General features: G+C 42.8%; 1 protein-coding gene across 1 annotated transcript in view; it reads left to right on the forward strand.

Moving 5' to 3' along the window:
- Positions 1 to 3,854: 3,854 nt before the first annotated feature.
- Positions 3,855 to 16,149, forward strand: part of CEP85 (centrosomal protein 85) — a 31,809-nt gene continuing 19,514 nt past the window's right edge. Inside the window, exons 1-3 of the mRNA XM_060089202.1 lie at positions 3,855 to 3,971; positions 9,456 to 9,529; positions 13,716 to 13,868. Of these exons, the coding sequence (XP_059945185.1) occupies positions 9,475 to 9,529; positions 13,716 to 13,868 (208 nt within the window). The 5' untranslated portion in view covers positions 3,855 to 3,971; positions 9,456 to 9,474. The remainder of the gene's footprint in view (positions 3,972 to 9,455; positions 9,530 to 13,715; positions 13,869 to 16,149) is intronic.

Below are 16,149 nucleotides of genomic sequence, written 5' to 3' on the forward strand. Positions count from 1 at the left end.
CCTGTCTTCTGGTTGTATTTCATTAATATTAACAAGTCTTCGCAGAACACAGTGAATCATTCATTACCTCATTTATACCTGAAAACAACACTGTGAATTATTATTTCCCCCACTTTAAAGATGAGGGGATTAGAGAGGGTACAGAGTTTAATGACTAGACCAAGGACATAATGCTGGTCTACTCATGCTCCAGAGTCCCGGTTCTGAAATACCTCAAAAACAGTCCTAGCGTGCAATTCTTCCTTTGTCAGGAGGAAAGAGAACCTAGTGATTAAGGGTATGGGAGGGCACTGCAGCCAGGTTGCTACCTGAAGAAACTTGGACAACCTACTTAACTTCTCTGAGCCTCAGCTTCTTCATCTTTAAAAAAGAAAAAGACCATCAAGGGGGGAAACTAGAATGGACTTACTGATGGTGAGTTTGATTCCTGGAATAAAGATCACAGGGTAAAAAAGACTAAATGGGCTTCAGGAAGCACAAGAGACAGAGTTCAGAGAGGTGACTCCCTAATGCCCACAGGAGGTAGTGTCTGTGTGGCTGGTAACTCAGTGGGAAGATAATTTCCTGTCCCTTAGTCTTTTGCATTGGCTGTTTTCTCTTCCTGGAACCCTGAACTCCCTGATACCCATATGGCAAATTCTCCTCTCCTTAGTCTTTGCTAAAATGGTACCATTTCAATGAAACCTATCTGGTTCATGCTATGTAAAATTGCAGCTACCTTCCACTCATCCAGTCTAGATCCCTATTTCTTTCTTCTATCTACTTAACACCTCCTATTATATACTACATTACATGAGATCATTTACTTTTTTTATTAAGTTGTTTATTGTCTGTCTCCCCTCACCCACAAGAGAATAGGAGGTTTGGTTTGTTTTGTTCACTCAGTTTTCTAATTCTGCCAAGCACCTAGAACAGGGCCTATGTATAATAAGACTTTCTTTCTGCCCATGGACTCTACACCACAGGTCTATCCAAATACTACCAGTTATAGTGAAGGGGTTACATCTAGGTTATTGTTATCTCAAAAAAGTCACCATGACAATAACGTGAACAGTTCAAGCCTATCTATCTCCGAATCTCTTAGCTCAGAATTTTCTATGTCTACCAGAGTTTGTCACCAGCAACTAAAGTTTCCTTTTTTAATGTGGAGAAGTTACTGCTAATAAGTGATCACTGATAAGCTATGCCCAGTCAAGAAGCAAACTTTATTGAAGGGGAGAGCCTTAGAAAAACAAACAAACAAGAAAATTAGAGGTCATCTTGCCATGATTTACTACCATCACACCGTCAAAATAATAATCGAAGAGGGGAAGGAGAAGAAAGGAAAAGACAGAGGGAGAGAAAATGTGTTAGAAAAAAAAAAAGGAAGGAAGGAAAGAGAAAGAAAGAAAAAAGGGAGGGAGGGACGGAGAGAGAGGGAAGGAAAGAGGGAAAGAGGGAAGGAAGGGAGAGAGGAAAGGAAGGAAGGAAGGAAGGAAGGGAGAGAGGGAGGGAGGAAGAAAGGAAGAAAGAGGACGGGGGCAAAACTGTCTTTCTGCTAGCACTGATGTGAGGATGAAATGAAATAATGCATGTAAATTTTCATTATGAGACCCAGCATCTACACCCACAGGACAAGCAAAAAAGGGGAAATCAGTGTTTGCCGGGGCTCCTAGTAGTGGGTGACAATAAATGCTTATAAAATAATCCACCAGACAACACTTAATGCATGTGGAAGTAGCTCTAATTACATGATTATGAAGATGCAGTTAATTTTCTCACTTTCCTTGGTTAAATTAGGGTGGGACATAACTGGCCAACTCTAGTCTTTTTTCAGTCATGTCAGGTGATAGTTCCATTCATATATCTTACTGAAATATGCAAGTGGGTTTTTTTTGAATTTTATTTTATTTTTTATACAGCAGGTTCTTATTAGTTATCCATTTTATACATATTAGTGTGTACATGTCAATCCCAATATCCCAATTCATCACCCCCCAGCCCTCCCGCCGCCACTTTCCCCCCTTGGTGTCCATATGTTTGTTCTCTACATCTGTGTCTCTATTTCTGCCCTGCAAACCGTTCATCTGTACCATTTTTCTAGGTTCCACATATATGTGTTAATATACGATATTTGTTTTTCTCTTTCTGACTTAACTTCACTCTGTATGAAAGTCTCTAGATCCATCCACGTCTCTACAAATGACCCAATTTCGTTCCTTTTTATGGCTGAGTAATATTCCATTGTATATACGTACTACATCTTCTTTATCCATTCATCTGTCGATGGGCATTTAGGTTGCTTTCATGACCTGGCTATTGTAAATAGTGTGCAGCAAGTGTTTTAAAATAATAAAGTAACCGAAGATTTACTATGTCATAACTAAAAATTGTGAATATTCTCTGAAATTAGTGCCAAAATTTTTCGTTAAAATATAAATGAGGAGTCATTCACATTTGAAAATTGGTATTATAATAATGGAGTTACCTTTAAAACATAGATACCCATTGGAGGAAACTGTACAAGTGTACCGTTTGCCAGTTGTAAATTTAAATCTCAGCACTTCCACTGTTCCCAGTCTGGTTTCTCTTCCATTCTCCGTATCAGCTTTTCAAATCTTCCCCATTCTTCTCAGCCCTCTACATGCCTCTGTTCCCTCCCTCCTTACAGTTGCTTTTCACCAAAGAAATAGAAGCCATCAAGTGGGTGTTCCCACCACCCACCAGCCCACAAATTTACTCATTTACACACCTATCCTTACCATTTATATTTTAATAAAGACTTCTGGTCTTAATTTCAGAGAATACTCCCTAAATTCATCTATCATATCATACCCAGATTCATTATCAATTAAATCTTATTTTCTGCCATCTATATTCTTACCTTAAAACACTATAAGAGAGGGCAAGTGATAGAACCCCAGAGCCCTTCCTTTAGAGTGAATTTGGTCTGGTAATTAACTCTTCATGTCTGGTTCTTCAAAGTTAAGAAATCACACAACTTTTATTTTTCTTTTGTTCAGTTATAATTGGCATACAGCACTGTATAAGCTTAAAGTGTACAGCATAATGACTTGACTTATACATTATGAAATGATTATCACAGTAAGTTTAGTGAACATTCATCATCTCATACAGATGCAAAAGTAAAGAAATAAAAAAGAATATTTTTTCCTTGTGATGAGAACTCAGGATTTACTCTTTCATATATAAAATACAGCACCGTTAATTACATTTATCATGTTGTATCACACAACTTTTTAATGCCTCTCCCTCCCAAGTCGAGTTTCCAGATACCTGGAATTTTAAACAACTTCAGTCTGATTTTTCAAGTATGTATTAATGCAAATAAACTTAGTTCCTTTTCCTAGGGACCGAGTTTGAGTAGGGAGGCAAGACTGACCCCTTACCCTTCAACCTGAGTCCTGATCACAGATTGACCACTGACTCTAATCCAGACCAAGCCCTGACCCTGGTAAGACAGTGACTCTGGCCACACCCTGACTCCTGGTCACAACGTCACCCTCTGCTTCAGGTGGGAGTACTGACAGATGGTGAGGAATGGGAGGAGGGTGGGCAGGTTAGGTGGGATCCCGGAATGAGCTGCGCTGGCTGCCAGCTTCTCGATCTTCACAAGCCAAGCAGACCACTTCAGGCCGGGGTGAACAGGGCTCCGCCCAGAGGCGAGACCCGCCAAGGGGTAGAGGCAACGGCAGAGAGCGGCGGCGGGCTCATGCGCAGAGAGATCCGTCGGTTCTTTGCGCCGAGGGCGGCGTGCAGGGGCGGGACACCCGCGCGGCCCGACTTCTAATTGGTCGTACGAGGGCGGAAAGGGGCGGGGCCGGGGCGGTGCGCGCTCTGAGGCGCGCGGCCTGGCGGGTGTGTAACGGCCGTTAGGCGAGCTGAGGCGCTGAACCGCCGTCCGCAGCCGACGAGGTCGCAGTGGTTGGTGTCCCTGAGTGAGGGATTTCGCTGCCCGCTTTCAAGCTCACGTAAGTCCTCCTCCCTTCGGGGGCCCCCGTCGGACTGACAGACCCTGTCCCCTGCCTAGAGAGCCTTGGCGGAACCTCAGACACTTTCGACCGTCCTCCGTGGTGGGGAGGGCCGCGGGAGAGCGAAGAGCATGCGCAGAGCGACTGAGCCGTTCGCCTTGGGTCTCTGACGCCCCGGCTTTCTGAAATAATGTCCCCCGCTCGCCTCCCTGGGTCTCAGTGGCCTCCCGCCCTCATCGCCTCGCTCTCTCCCCGTCACTCACTCCGCAGCTGTTGCGGGACCTTTGCGATGGACGGGCCCAGTGCCGGTCGCCAGGGCACGGCGGGAGGGAAGTTCTTGCCCTCCAGGAGCTCGCAGCCCCGGGAGAGGAGTAGACATCCCGCGGGTGGTTGCTCAGCCAGCACTCAGTAGTGCAGGGTGGAGAAGTACGGGAGCGCGGAACCCAAGGCGCCGACGGAGTCTGAAGGGGCGGGGAGCCCTCCCCGAGGAAGTGAAGTTTGAGCCGAGATTTGGAGAAAGATAGAGGAGGAAGGTCGGGGGACCGAGAGCCCTTGTGAAGGCGCTAGGCTGGAGTTTCTCAGCCGGCGCGATTTTGCCCCCCACGGGATATTTGACAGTGTCTGGAGACATTTTCGGTTCTCACAACTCGGGGATTGCTCCTGGCATCTGATGGGTAGAAGTCAGGGGTGCTGCTAAACAGCCTGCAGTGTGCAGGACAACCGCACATCAAAGACTTACCCGACCTCCAATGTCGTTAGTACCGAGCATGAGGCACCCTGCTACAGACAGGGAGGAGCTGGTTTTCTGGATGAACAGAAAGTGTGTTAGAGCTTATTTATGCAATAGAAGGTGTTCAGAACTTACTTCATCACATTAAACCGGGAGGATCGGAGCCCTGTTTGTCTTTTACACCAGTCTACTTCCACGATATGGCACAGAGCCAGGCAAACAGGCTGGCTGTTTTGGTTGATGAATTGAATACGGTGTGCTAGGAAGGGAGGAGTAGTGATACAAGGACGATTAAGAGAACCATGCTTCATTGCTTGCCCTTAGGCCTTGTCTGTTTTATTATGTGGTGGTGTTCAGGACTTGTTCTTTGTAAAGGCAGCATCTTGGCAAGGATTTGGCTTCTCTTTAGGTTTGGTTTAATGAATGATCAAGGCGATGAAAATAGTGTGATGGTGTGAGGTTCTTAGTGTGTCAGTGTCAGCTGCCTATGTTTCCCTTCAAATCCTCTCCTGTCTTGATGTGGTTCTGTCAACAGCTGCCAAGTGTGTTCCACACTAAGATTATAATTCTTCAAGGGGAGAACTACTTATAACAGCCAAAATCTAATTCTCGGGTAGCAACTTGGGAAATAGAGCCTGGGTGGTGACCAGTGGCAGAGTGAAGAAATTACATGAGCTGCCCCTGCTCCTAACTGCTTTAGGGCTTTTTTTTTGTGCGGTACGCGGGCCTCTCACTGCTGTGGCCTCCCCCGTTGCAGAGCACAGGCTCCGGACGCGCAGGCTCAGCGTCCATGGCTCACGGGCCCAGCCGTTCCGTGGCATGTGGGATCTTCCCAGACCGGGGCACGAACTCGTGTCCCCTGCATCGGCAGGCAGACTCTCAACCACTGCGCCACCAGGGAAGCCCTGATTGACTTTTCTTTTCACAGACAGTTTTTCTATAACATGCAATGCTGTTTGATACTATTTTCCCCACAATGGAACTTCTTTCAAGATTGGAGTCAGTCCTCTCAAACCCTACTGCTGCTTTGTCAACAGAGTTACATAATATTCTAAATCCTCTGTTGTCATTTCGACAGTCTTGACAGCATCTTCACCGGAAGTAGTTCCATCTCAAGAAACCACTTCCCTTGCTCATTCATAAGAAGCAACTCCTCATCTGTTAAAAGTTGTATCATGAGATTGCAGCATTCAGTCACATCTTCAGGCTCCACTTCTAATTTTAGTCCTCTTCCTATTTCCACCACATCTGCAGTTACAATAGTAACATCAAAGATCACAGATCACCATGACAGATGTAATAATGATGAAAAAGCTTGGAATACTGCGAGAATTACCAAAATGTGACACAGACACGAAGCGACCAAATGCCGTAGGAAAAAATGGCACCCATAGACTTGCTTAACACAGGGTTGCTGCAAATCTTCAGTTTGTAAAAAATGCAATCTGTGAAGCTCAGTAAAGTGAAGTTCAATAAAAAGATGTATGCTTGGACTTAATACATGAAAATGGAAACTATCAATGTTCTGTCTGCCTCCATTCATTCTTACCTTTCTTGGCTGTATAATTGGTTATTTGTGTTACTGCTGTTTATTTATTTTTAATTAATTTATTTATGTGGCTGCATCGGGTATTAGTTGCAGCATGCGGGATCTTCGTTGTGGCCTGTGGGGTATTTCGTTGTGACTTGGGATCTCTAGTTGTGGCATGTGGGCTTAGTTGCCCCGCGGCATGTGGGATCTTAGTTCCCCCACCAGGGATCAAACCTGCATCCCCTGCATTGGAAGGCAGATTGTTAACCACTGGATCTCCAGGGAAGTCCCTGTGTTACTTCTTAGACATTCATTTCTCTCACTTTTATCTCAAGAAGTCTGTCTCCTTCAAGTGGTCCTAAAAATTTCCACCAGTAGGCCATCTACTTCTGAACTTAAGTAGGAAGAAGTTTAAAATTATTTATTCTGTACTGTTTTACACCTTGGAGTTTTTTTTTTAATTAAGGTATAATTCACATACCATAAAATTCAATTTTATGTATGTCCAATTCAGAGGTTTTAGTATATTCACAAGCCATCATCACTATCTAATCTCAGAACATTTTAATCACCCTAGTAAGAAACTCCATACCATTAGCAATTGCTCCCCATTTCCCCCTCTCCCTGCCCTCTTAGTCCCTGACAACCATTAATCTGCTGTCACTATGAATATGCCAATTCTGGACATTTCATATAAATGGAATTATACATGTAGCCTTTGGTGTTTGTCCTCCTTCACTTACTGTAATGTTTTCAGTAGCAGGTATCAGTGCTTCATTCCTTTTTGTTGCCTAATAATATTCCATTGTGTGGATGTACCACATTTTATTTATCCATCAGCTAATGGACATTTGAGTTCTTTCTATTTTTTGGCTATTATAAATAATGCTGCTATGAAGATTCATGTATAAGATTTTGTATTGACATATGTTTTTATTTCTCTTGAATATATAACCAGGAGTGGAACTAGAGTCATAGGATAACTCCATCTTTAACTGAGAGTTCGTTTGTCATCCCATTTTCAACCCCTCTGAATTTGGAAAGGTGTCAGAATCCAGTGGGCCTACCATTTTGTTATATTTTAAAGAAAGGGGGACTTCCCTGGCAGTCCAGTGGTTAAGACTCCACGCTTCCAATGCAGGGGGCATGGGTTCGATCCCTGGTGGGGGAACTAAGATCCCACATGCTGCGCGGTGCAGCTAGACCAAAATAAAATAAAAGATCCTTAATTTAATCACATCTGGAGGAAAAAACCCTTTAGAAAAAAAAGAAAGGGATTAAAAAAAGCGTTTTGATATTGACGATTCGGTATGAATAGCAGGTAGGGTACCCTTCTGTGTCACGAATAAAACGCTGAATAATACTAGCGATAAATGGAATCTTTTTGCGGTACGCGGGCCTCTCACTGTTGTGGCCTCTCCCGTTGCGGAGCACAGGCTCCGGACGCGCAGGCTCAGCAGCCATGGCTCACGGGCCCAGCTGCTCCGCAGCGTGTGGGATCTTCCCGGACCGGGGTACAAACCCGTGTCCCCTGCATCGGCAGGCGGACTCTCAACCACTGCGCCACCAGGGAAGCCCCTGGAATCTTTTTTTAACTGAACAAAGTTTCTCTTACCCAGTATGTAGAGACCTGGGATTTCAGGGAATGGTACAATTTCTGTTGTAGATACAGTGAATTAGTGAGGGTTTGTGTTGTTGTTACTGAGAGGAGACTATAGAGGTCAGTAAAGCACATCAGAGAAATAGTACCATAAAGCTTTTTTTTTCGCTCCCCCACTCCAGAGTTGAATTTCACCTCTCAGAATTGTGTTCTGTTGACAGGGTTTGTCCCGAACTCTTTTGGGGCTCTTATAAATTCAGAGTTTCTAAATTTGTACTTTATCTTCTGAGGACTGTACTGTGTCACTTTTTATTAATATAAACTGTTAATATGCCAAGTATAACAAAAACATTAATTAAGCACTTAATATGTGTCAGGCACCATTGTAAGTTAATTATAAATAAGTTAGAATGAATTAGGTCCTGGCTTTATCCTCATTTTTATATGAAGGAACTGAGGCACAAAGATATTAAGAAATTTGCCCAAGGTTACACAGCTAATACATTGCTAGTGTCAGGCTTCAAACCCAAACTGTCTGATCAAGAGTCAGTACTCTGGGGACTTCCCTGGTGGCACAGTGGTTAAGAATCTACCTGCCAACGCAGGGGACACGGGCTCAAGCCCTGGTCCGGGAGGATCCCACATGCTGCGGAGGAACTAAGCCCGTGCGCCACAACTACTGAGCCTGCACTCTATAGCCCGCGAGCCACAACTACTGAGCCCGCATGCCACAACTACTGCAGCCTGCATGCCTACAGCCTGTGCTCCACAACAAAGAGAAGCCACCATAATGAGAAGACTGCACACTGCAACAAAGAGTAGCCCCCGGTCGCCGCAACTAGAGAAAGCCCGCGCACAGCAATGGAGACCCAAAGCAGCCAATCAATCAATCAATCAATCAATCAATAAAATCAATACTCTGAACCACTTCTCTAACTCTGTACTGCCTCTCAGTTACTGTGCATTTACAAGGTATTATTATTATTTGCTATTATTAGTTACAGTTAATTAAAGCTTTTGTTTACATAGATAGTAATCAGACTTATGCTGAATTCTCAGAACCTACCGTTAGAATAAATATAAATGTTTTAAGGAATGGGGTAATGGGAAGAAAACCTCATGTTCCCAGCTGAGTATTGAGGTTCTGCTTATGACCAGAAAATCTATCTTTGTACATGATATGACTAACTTTCAATACTGGAAGAAATCGGGGAATTCATTTTATTTTAATCATAACTGAAGTTATAATACTTCACTGTTGGTTTGGTTATTTAGGTTTTTTTCCACCTCACTCTTCCATCCTGTTCCCATGAGTAAGAAGATCCATGGCAATGTTTGTTAATTAAAAGTAACATTTTAAATTTTTGCAACGATTGGAGGGGCTCTAGCTAATAGGATCAGTATTGGGAATCTATTTGGTTCTAGGTTTTTCCTTCTTGCTTCAGGAGAAGTAGAGTGGAATATTGGGAGTTGCTTTGCCTTAAAAAAAACATCCTCAGGAGTAAAACATGTGGAAGAATACTTGAATACTCTGTGTGTTTTTGACAGTTTCAGCTGAGTGAGAACAAGTTACAGGAAGTTAAAAGATAGTGGAGAGATCTGACTGGTTCCTTCATTCTACAGCTGGCTCAAATAACTGTTGATGGCCATGCAGGAGAAATACCCAAGTGAGCGGTTCTCTCATGCCACATCACCAGGTGAGTAGTCAAAGTTTTCTGGGTTAAATTCTGACCTTTGCTCTATTATTTTATAACAGAAATTTCCTTAAAAGGAAATACTGAACAAACAAGCATTCACTGAAAGGCTGGCGCTTAAAGAACAAAAATGACATGGGGCTACATTGAATAGAAAAATAGGTCTCTCTGAGAGAACAACTGTTTATCTCTGGTCCTACGTAGCTTCCAACAAGACCACGTGATTGACTGGGAGAGGAGGACACATAAAGGATTGGAACAAAATGACTTTGGAAGATAGTTCCATTTGAAATCAGAAAAACACAGCATAAATTACTGTGTTCTATGTTGTCTTTGTAGTCCTGTGGGTGGGTCAGTCATCTGTTAGCCCACAAAGATTGGAATTCTTCTTGGATGCCAACAGTCTCACTTGTGTTGTCACTAGAGACTCAGGAATTTATCTCTAGAATGGATTTACAGGGTTTTGAAAGCTCAGTAGATACCCTAAGTTGATATGTTAAAAGTTTGTGTATGTATTTAATAAATATATTAAAACATGTAAATATATACAAATACTCAATAGACAATATTAAGTAGATATGGTATATTCAAATAGGAAGTAGCATTTTAGAAAAATAACTTTTGGGGGCCTCCCTGGTGGCGCAGTGGTTGAGAGTCCGCCTGCCGATGCAGGGGATACGGGTTCGTGCCCCGGTCTGGGAGGATCCCATATGCCGCGGAGCGGCTGGGCCCGTGAGCCATGGCCGCTGAGCCTGCGCGTCCAGAGCCTGTGCTCCGCAATGGGAGGGGCCACAACAGTGAGAGGCCCGCGTAAAAAAAAAAAAAAAAAACAAAAACTTTTGAATTTGGGGGGATTTATAAAGAAAGGAGTACAGGGCTTCCCTGGTGGCGCAGTGGTTGAGAGTCCACCTGCCGATGCAGGGGACATGGGTTCGTGCCCCGGTCTAGGAGGATCCCACATGCCGCGGAGCGGCTGGGCCCGTGAGCCATGGCTGCTGAGCCTGCGCGTCCGGAGCCTGTGCTCTGCAACGGGAGAGGCCACAGCAGTGAGAGGCCCGTGTACCGCAAAAAATAAACAAATAAATAAATAAAAGAAAGGAGTACATTTGATGGAACTAATGATATGTTTTCTTTAACTTGAAAAATCCCACAGTGCCTTATAGCAGACATTTGGTAGATATGTTCTCCTAGGCATACTGCCTTGCATATAATAAGCACTTCTAAAAGCATTTGTTGAATCAATTCAAGGTTCATTCAGCAAATATTGATTGAACATCGCTATGTGTCACGCGCTGTCTTAGGATTGAATTATACAATTTCTTATGACACTTATGTGTATAGTACACATTCTTGGAATGTAGCAATTCCTAACAAAGCTCACTGCTTTTCTGATGGCTTTGTTTTCAGTAGTCTCTCATTTCCTACTTTTTTTTTTTTTTTTTTTTTCCGGTACGCAGGCCTCTCACTGTTGCGGCCCCTCCCATTGCGGAGCACAGGCTCCGGACGCGCAGGCTCAGCAGCCATGGCTCACGAGCCCAGCTGCTCCGCGGCATGTGGGATCTTCCCGGACCGGGGCACGAACCCGTGTCCCCTGCATGGGCAGGCGGACTCTCAACCACTGCTCCACCAGGGAAGCCCAGTAGTCTCTCATTTGATTGATAATGGTCTTAATATTTGATAAGGATGCTGCTGATATGACATGATACCAGCTTTCAGACTTGAATTTTGAAATAATCATAGTCTCTATAACTACATCAAAGCATATTTTTATTTTACCAAATATCACTTTTATTTATTTTTTTTTTTTTTAAATTTATTTATTTATTTATTTATGGCTGCGTTGGGTCTTTGTTGCTGTACGTGGCTTCCTCTAGTTGCGGTGAGCGGGGGCTACTCTTCGTTGTGGTGTGCGGGCTTCTCATTGCGTGGCTTCTCGTTGTGGAGCACGGGCTCTAGGCGCACGGTTTTCAGTAGCTGTGGCTCGCGGGCTCTAGAGCTCAGGCTCAGTAGTTGTGGCGCACACGGGCTTAGTTGCTCCGTGGCATGTGGGATCTTCCCGGACCGGACCAGGGCTTGAACCCGTGTCTCCTGCATTGGCAGGCGGATTCTTAACCACTGCGCCACCAGGGAAGCCCCGCAAATAATCACTTTTAGAATTGATGTATGGAGTGGGTGAACAGAAAAGTGGTAGTGGTGAAGATGATTAGTAGTAGTAACAGGGAGTGATTTCCAGTAGGAGGCCAGGAACATGGTAATAGAGACCCTCAATTGATTTTCACTATTCAAAAGACCTGACAAATTGTACACTGACTAGAGAGATAATGCCATATAGACTCACCAGGAGGTCAAATTTCTTTGCTTCTGGCTAGAATTATGTTAATTTAGTATAGTAACACTGGCTAATCTTATGCTGATCAGATGCCCTGATTTTTGGCTGTGTTTTCTGTTAAAGATTGTTACAGGGACTTCCATGGCAGTCCACCGGTTAAGACTCTGGGCTTCCAATGCAGGGGATGCGGGTTCGATCCCTGGTGGGGAAACTGTGATCCCGCATGTCACGCGGCACAGCCAAAAAATTTTATAAAAAAAGAAATGGTTACAGATTACTGTGTGTATATAGATTCTTTCAAATCAGGCAGTCCACTGAGACCCAAAGAATAAAAGGAGTTCTTGGGGAAAGTGAGGTTGTCTTCAGTAGAAAGCAGAAGTAAGGGTAGCAAAAAAAAAGGAGCAAATGTAGAAGAAAGTAGGTTCAAAAAATGGGAGAAGCACTACATGCAAATATCATTTGCTTCCCACTAAATCATAGAGTCTGTAGAACCACATTTTCTGATTTCAGGTCAAACTCTGATACTTTAAATGGGTAAGTAGCTACCATTACCTGTTTGTTTGTTTACATGGATCATCAGATAAAGCTTAGAAAAATTACAGTGGTTTTTAAAAAATAATTTGAATTTAATTCTTTGCTAGTATATTAGTAAATCAAGTATTTATTGAACACTTCGTATCTACCAGTCCTCAAACAGCAAGCTGATAAAGTCAAATAAATCTCATCAATCTTGTTTCATCTTACCTGCTCAGAAACTTTAGTAGTTTCTTTGCATTGCCCCCACCCCACAAACTCTTCAGATTAACTTATAAGACTCGTCTTGATTTACCCTAACCACAAGGGTACCCTGATGCAGTCAAGCAGTGGTTTTCAGCAGAGGACTGGATTGCCTGTTACCCTGCAGAGCATTTGGAAACATATGGGATGTTTTCAGGTTTTATAGTGATGGTGGGATGGAGTGAGAGCTGCTGCTGGCCTTTAGTGGACGGGGAGGGACTAGGAATGCTTAACCATCCTGTAATATGTAGACCATACATTGAGGAATTGTCAGGCCCAGAATGCCAAAAGCACCTGTTGAGAAACCCTGTAGGAAAGAATGTGGGTATTGGAATCAGAACAACCTGGGTTCAAATCTCAGCTCTATCCTCTGCAAAATAGGGGTTATAATACTTTTCAGTGAATAGGTAGATGAGATCATGTTTGTAAAGTGCTGTGGCTTCTAGATTGCAAAGAATGGAGCTGCTATTAACTATTACTGTCCCAGTACTCCTGGATTCTTGGTAGTTTTTATTTCTGTGTTTGAACATTCTCACCTCTTATGCTATTTCCATTTAAAATTAACTGGGCTTCCCTGGTGGCGCAGTAGTTAAGAATCTGCCTGCCAGTGCAGGGGACACGGGTTCGAGCCTTGGTCCGGGAAGATCCCACATGCCGCAGAGCAGTTAAGGCCATGCGCCACAACTACTGAGCCTGTGCTCTAGAGGCCGCAAGCCACAACTACTGAGCCTGCCTGCCACAACTATGGAAGCCCGTACACCTAGAGCCCACGCTCTGCAACAAGAGAAGCCACTACAGTGAGAAGCCCACGCACTGCAGTGAAGAGTAGCCTCCGCTCGCCGCAACTAGAGAAAAGCCTGTGCGCAGCAACGAAGACCCAATGCAGCCATAAATAAAATAAATAAATTTATTTTTAAAAAAACTCCCTAAAATTAACTAATTCAGAGTAGCTGAAATAGGCACAGGAGAAAGAAAGGTGTGGGGTGCCACTATTCTCTGATAGGTTTAAGTGGTTTTTTAAAAAGTCTTGTGGGGTTACATGAGCAGGTTCACACTAAAGGTGGGAAATGCCACTTGTTTCAGGTTCCAATGTGATTCAGAGGGGCGGTTCCCTGGGGACTGAATGGCAGACCCCAGTTATCTCAGAGGGCTTTCGGAGCCGCTTCAGCCGCTGTTCAAGTATAGCCGACAGTGGGGACACAGCCATTGGCACATCATGCTCAGACATTGCAGAGGGTAAGTTTGGATTAATGATTTGATTACCAAAATGTGTTGTCAATTTCAAATTGTATTCCACGTATATTGTCATTTCCAGAGTATTCATAAGTCAGTCCATTCAGTCAAGGAGTCTTCTTGATTCTTCTTATCCTATGCTCCTCACAGCCGGTCCCTTCCTCTCAACTTCTACTGTTTGTCCTGTCTGAAACAACTTTCTAATAGGTTTCTTGGCATCAGGTCTTTCCCTCTCCTACCAGATTAATCTTTCTAAAAGCCTGATTTCATAGTTTCCCTTTCCTGCAAATCCTCAGTTGTTTCTATCACTTGGAGGATAAAGGTCAGAGTCCCCAATTCTGTGATATGGCCCTATCCCATTCAAACATATTTCTTACTCTCACCAGGTATGTTGTCTTAACTATGCTACGAGCAGAACCTTTTGTTTTGTTTTGTCACTTGAGCTCTTTCCTTCTTTAATCTGGGCCCCTTTGTGCTGTTCCCATCTCCTCTTGCCCCTCCCAGCTATGCTTATCTTATGATTTAATGACGCATCTGAAAAAACTTTTCCAATTTCTTCCTCCCATTACTGATCTTCCTTTTTGCAATTTTATATCTTTATTTTTTTCTGCCACTTGTTTTTGCACTTAAGTATTAACCGTCAGGCTGTACTTTACAAGAGTATTTTGTTTTTTCATTTAGATGGTGGGTTCCTAGGAGGGCAGAAAACCTAATGATAATAATTAATTACTGTTTATCAAATACTTTATGATGCATACTGTGCTAAATTTTTTCTACATTTTTTCATTAATACATTTAAGAACTCTATGAAATATTTTATTTCCAATCTACAAATGAGAGAGCTGAATTTCAAAATGATTAAATGAGTTGATTAAAGTCACAGAACTAATTACCTTGGTACTTGGTGCATCTGATAAGATGTCACACCCACTAGGATGGCTATAATCAAAAAGATAATAACAATCGTTGGTGAGAATGTAGAGAAACTGGAACCTTTGTACATTGCTGGTGAGAATGTAAAATGTTGTAGCTGCTTTGGAAAGCAGTTTGGCAGTTCCTTAAAAGGTTAAACATGGAGTTGCCTTATGACTCAGCAAATCTAGGTATATATACGCGAGAGAATTGATGAAAGCATACATCCACACAAAAACTTGTACACAGACGTTCATAGCAGCGTTATTCTTCATATAGCCAAAAATTGGAGACAACCCCATGTCTATCAATAGACAAACAGATGAGTAAAATGTGGTATATCCATATGATAGAATATTATTCAGCCATAAAAAGAAATGAAGTACCAATACCCCCCACAAACTGGATTAACTTTAAAAACATCTATGCTAAGTAAAAAAGCCAGGCGCGAAAGACCACATATTGTGTGAAATACCATAATAGGCCAATCTGTAGGGAGATAGAAAGTAGATTTAGTGGTTGCCTAAGGCTAGGGAAGTTAGAGTAAATGTAGCATGACTGCTAAAGGGTAAAAAGATTTCTTTGGGGGGGTGATGAAAATGTTCTAAAATTGATAGTAGTGATGGGTACATAATTCTGTGAATGTACTAAAAACCATTGAATTGTATGTTTCAAGTGGGTGAAAGTTGTACAGTATGTGAACTATATCTCAGTAAAGCATTTAAAAAAAAAAGAAATGTTTGGAAAAAATAAAAGAAGAATGAAAAGGAGAAAAACACATCCACTACATCTACTACTAGTACTGACTCCTGGACACCTGGCATTTAATTTTTTTTTTTTTTTTTTTTTTTGCCACACCACGTGGCATGCGGGATCTTAGTTCCCCGACCAGGAATGGAACTCACACCCCCTGCCGTGGAAGTGGGGAGTCTTAACCACTGGACCACCAAAGTCCCTGGGATTTAATTTTAATAGTTTGACAGCTGTGTGTATATGGGCCCAGTGTCAATAAATATTGAGTTAATGGAATCATAGATTTTAAGGTAGACAGAACTTTAAAAATCACTTAATCCAGTTTTTTTGCAGGTGAGTAGCAAAAATTCCCTGAGGGGTTAAGTAACTTGCCTGGTCACACAACTAGTTATCAGATTCAGATCTCCCACCTGTAGTGTTCTTTCCATCACTTGTGTAATCAGAAGTGTTACTGTCAATGTAGTTGTGACTTGTTAAGGTTTTGTCTACATGTGCAGTCATGGGACCTTTTTCATTCTGACTAAATAATAGGACTTATAAAAATCAAACAATGGTCTAGATTTTTCCCCCCCGTTGAATTGACTGGCTATATCTCATTCAGTCAAATTGTTACACAGAT

The sequence above is a fragment of the Mesoplodon densirostris genome, chromosome 2 (genome assembly GCF_025265405.1).
Source record: "Mesoplodon densirostris isolate mMesDen1 chromosome 2, mMesDen1 primary haplotype, whole genome shotgun sequence".
Taxonomy (NCBI): Eukaryota; Metazoa; Chordata; class Mammalia; order Artiodactyla; family Ziphiidae; genus Mesoplodon; species Mesoplodon densirostris.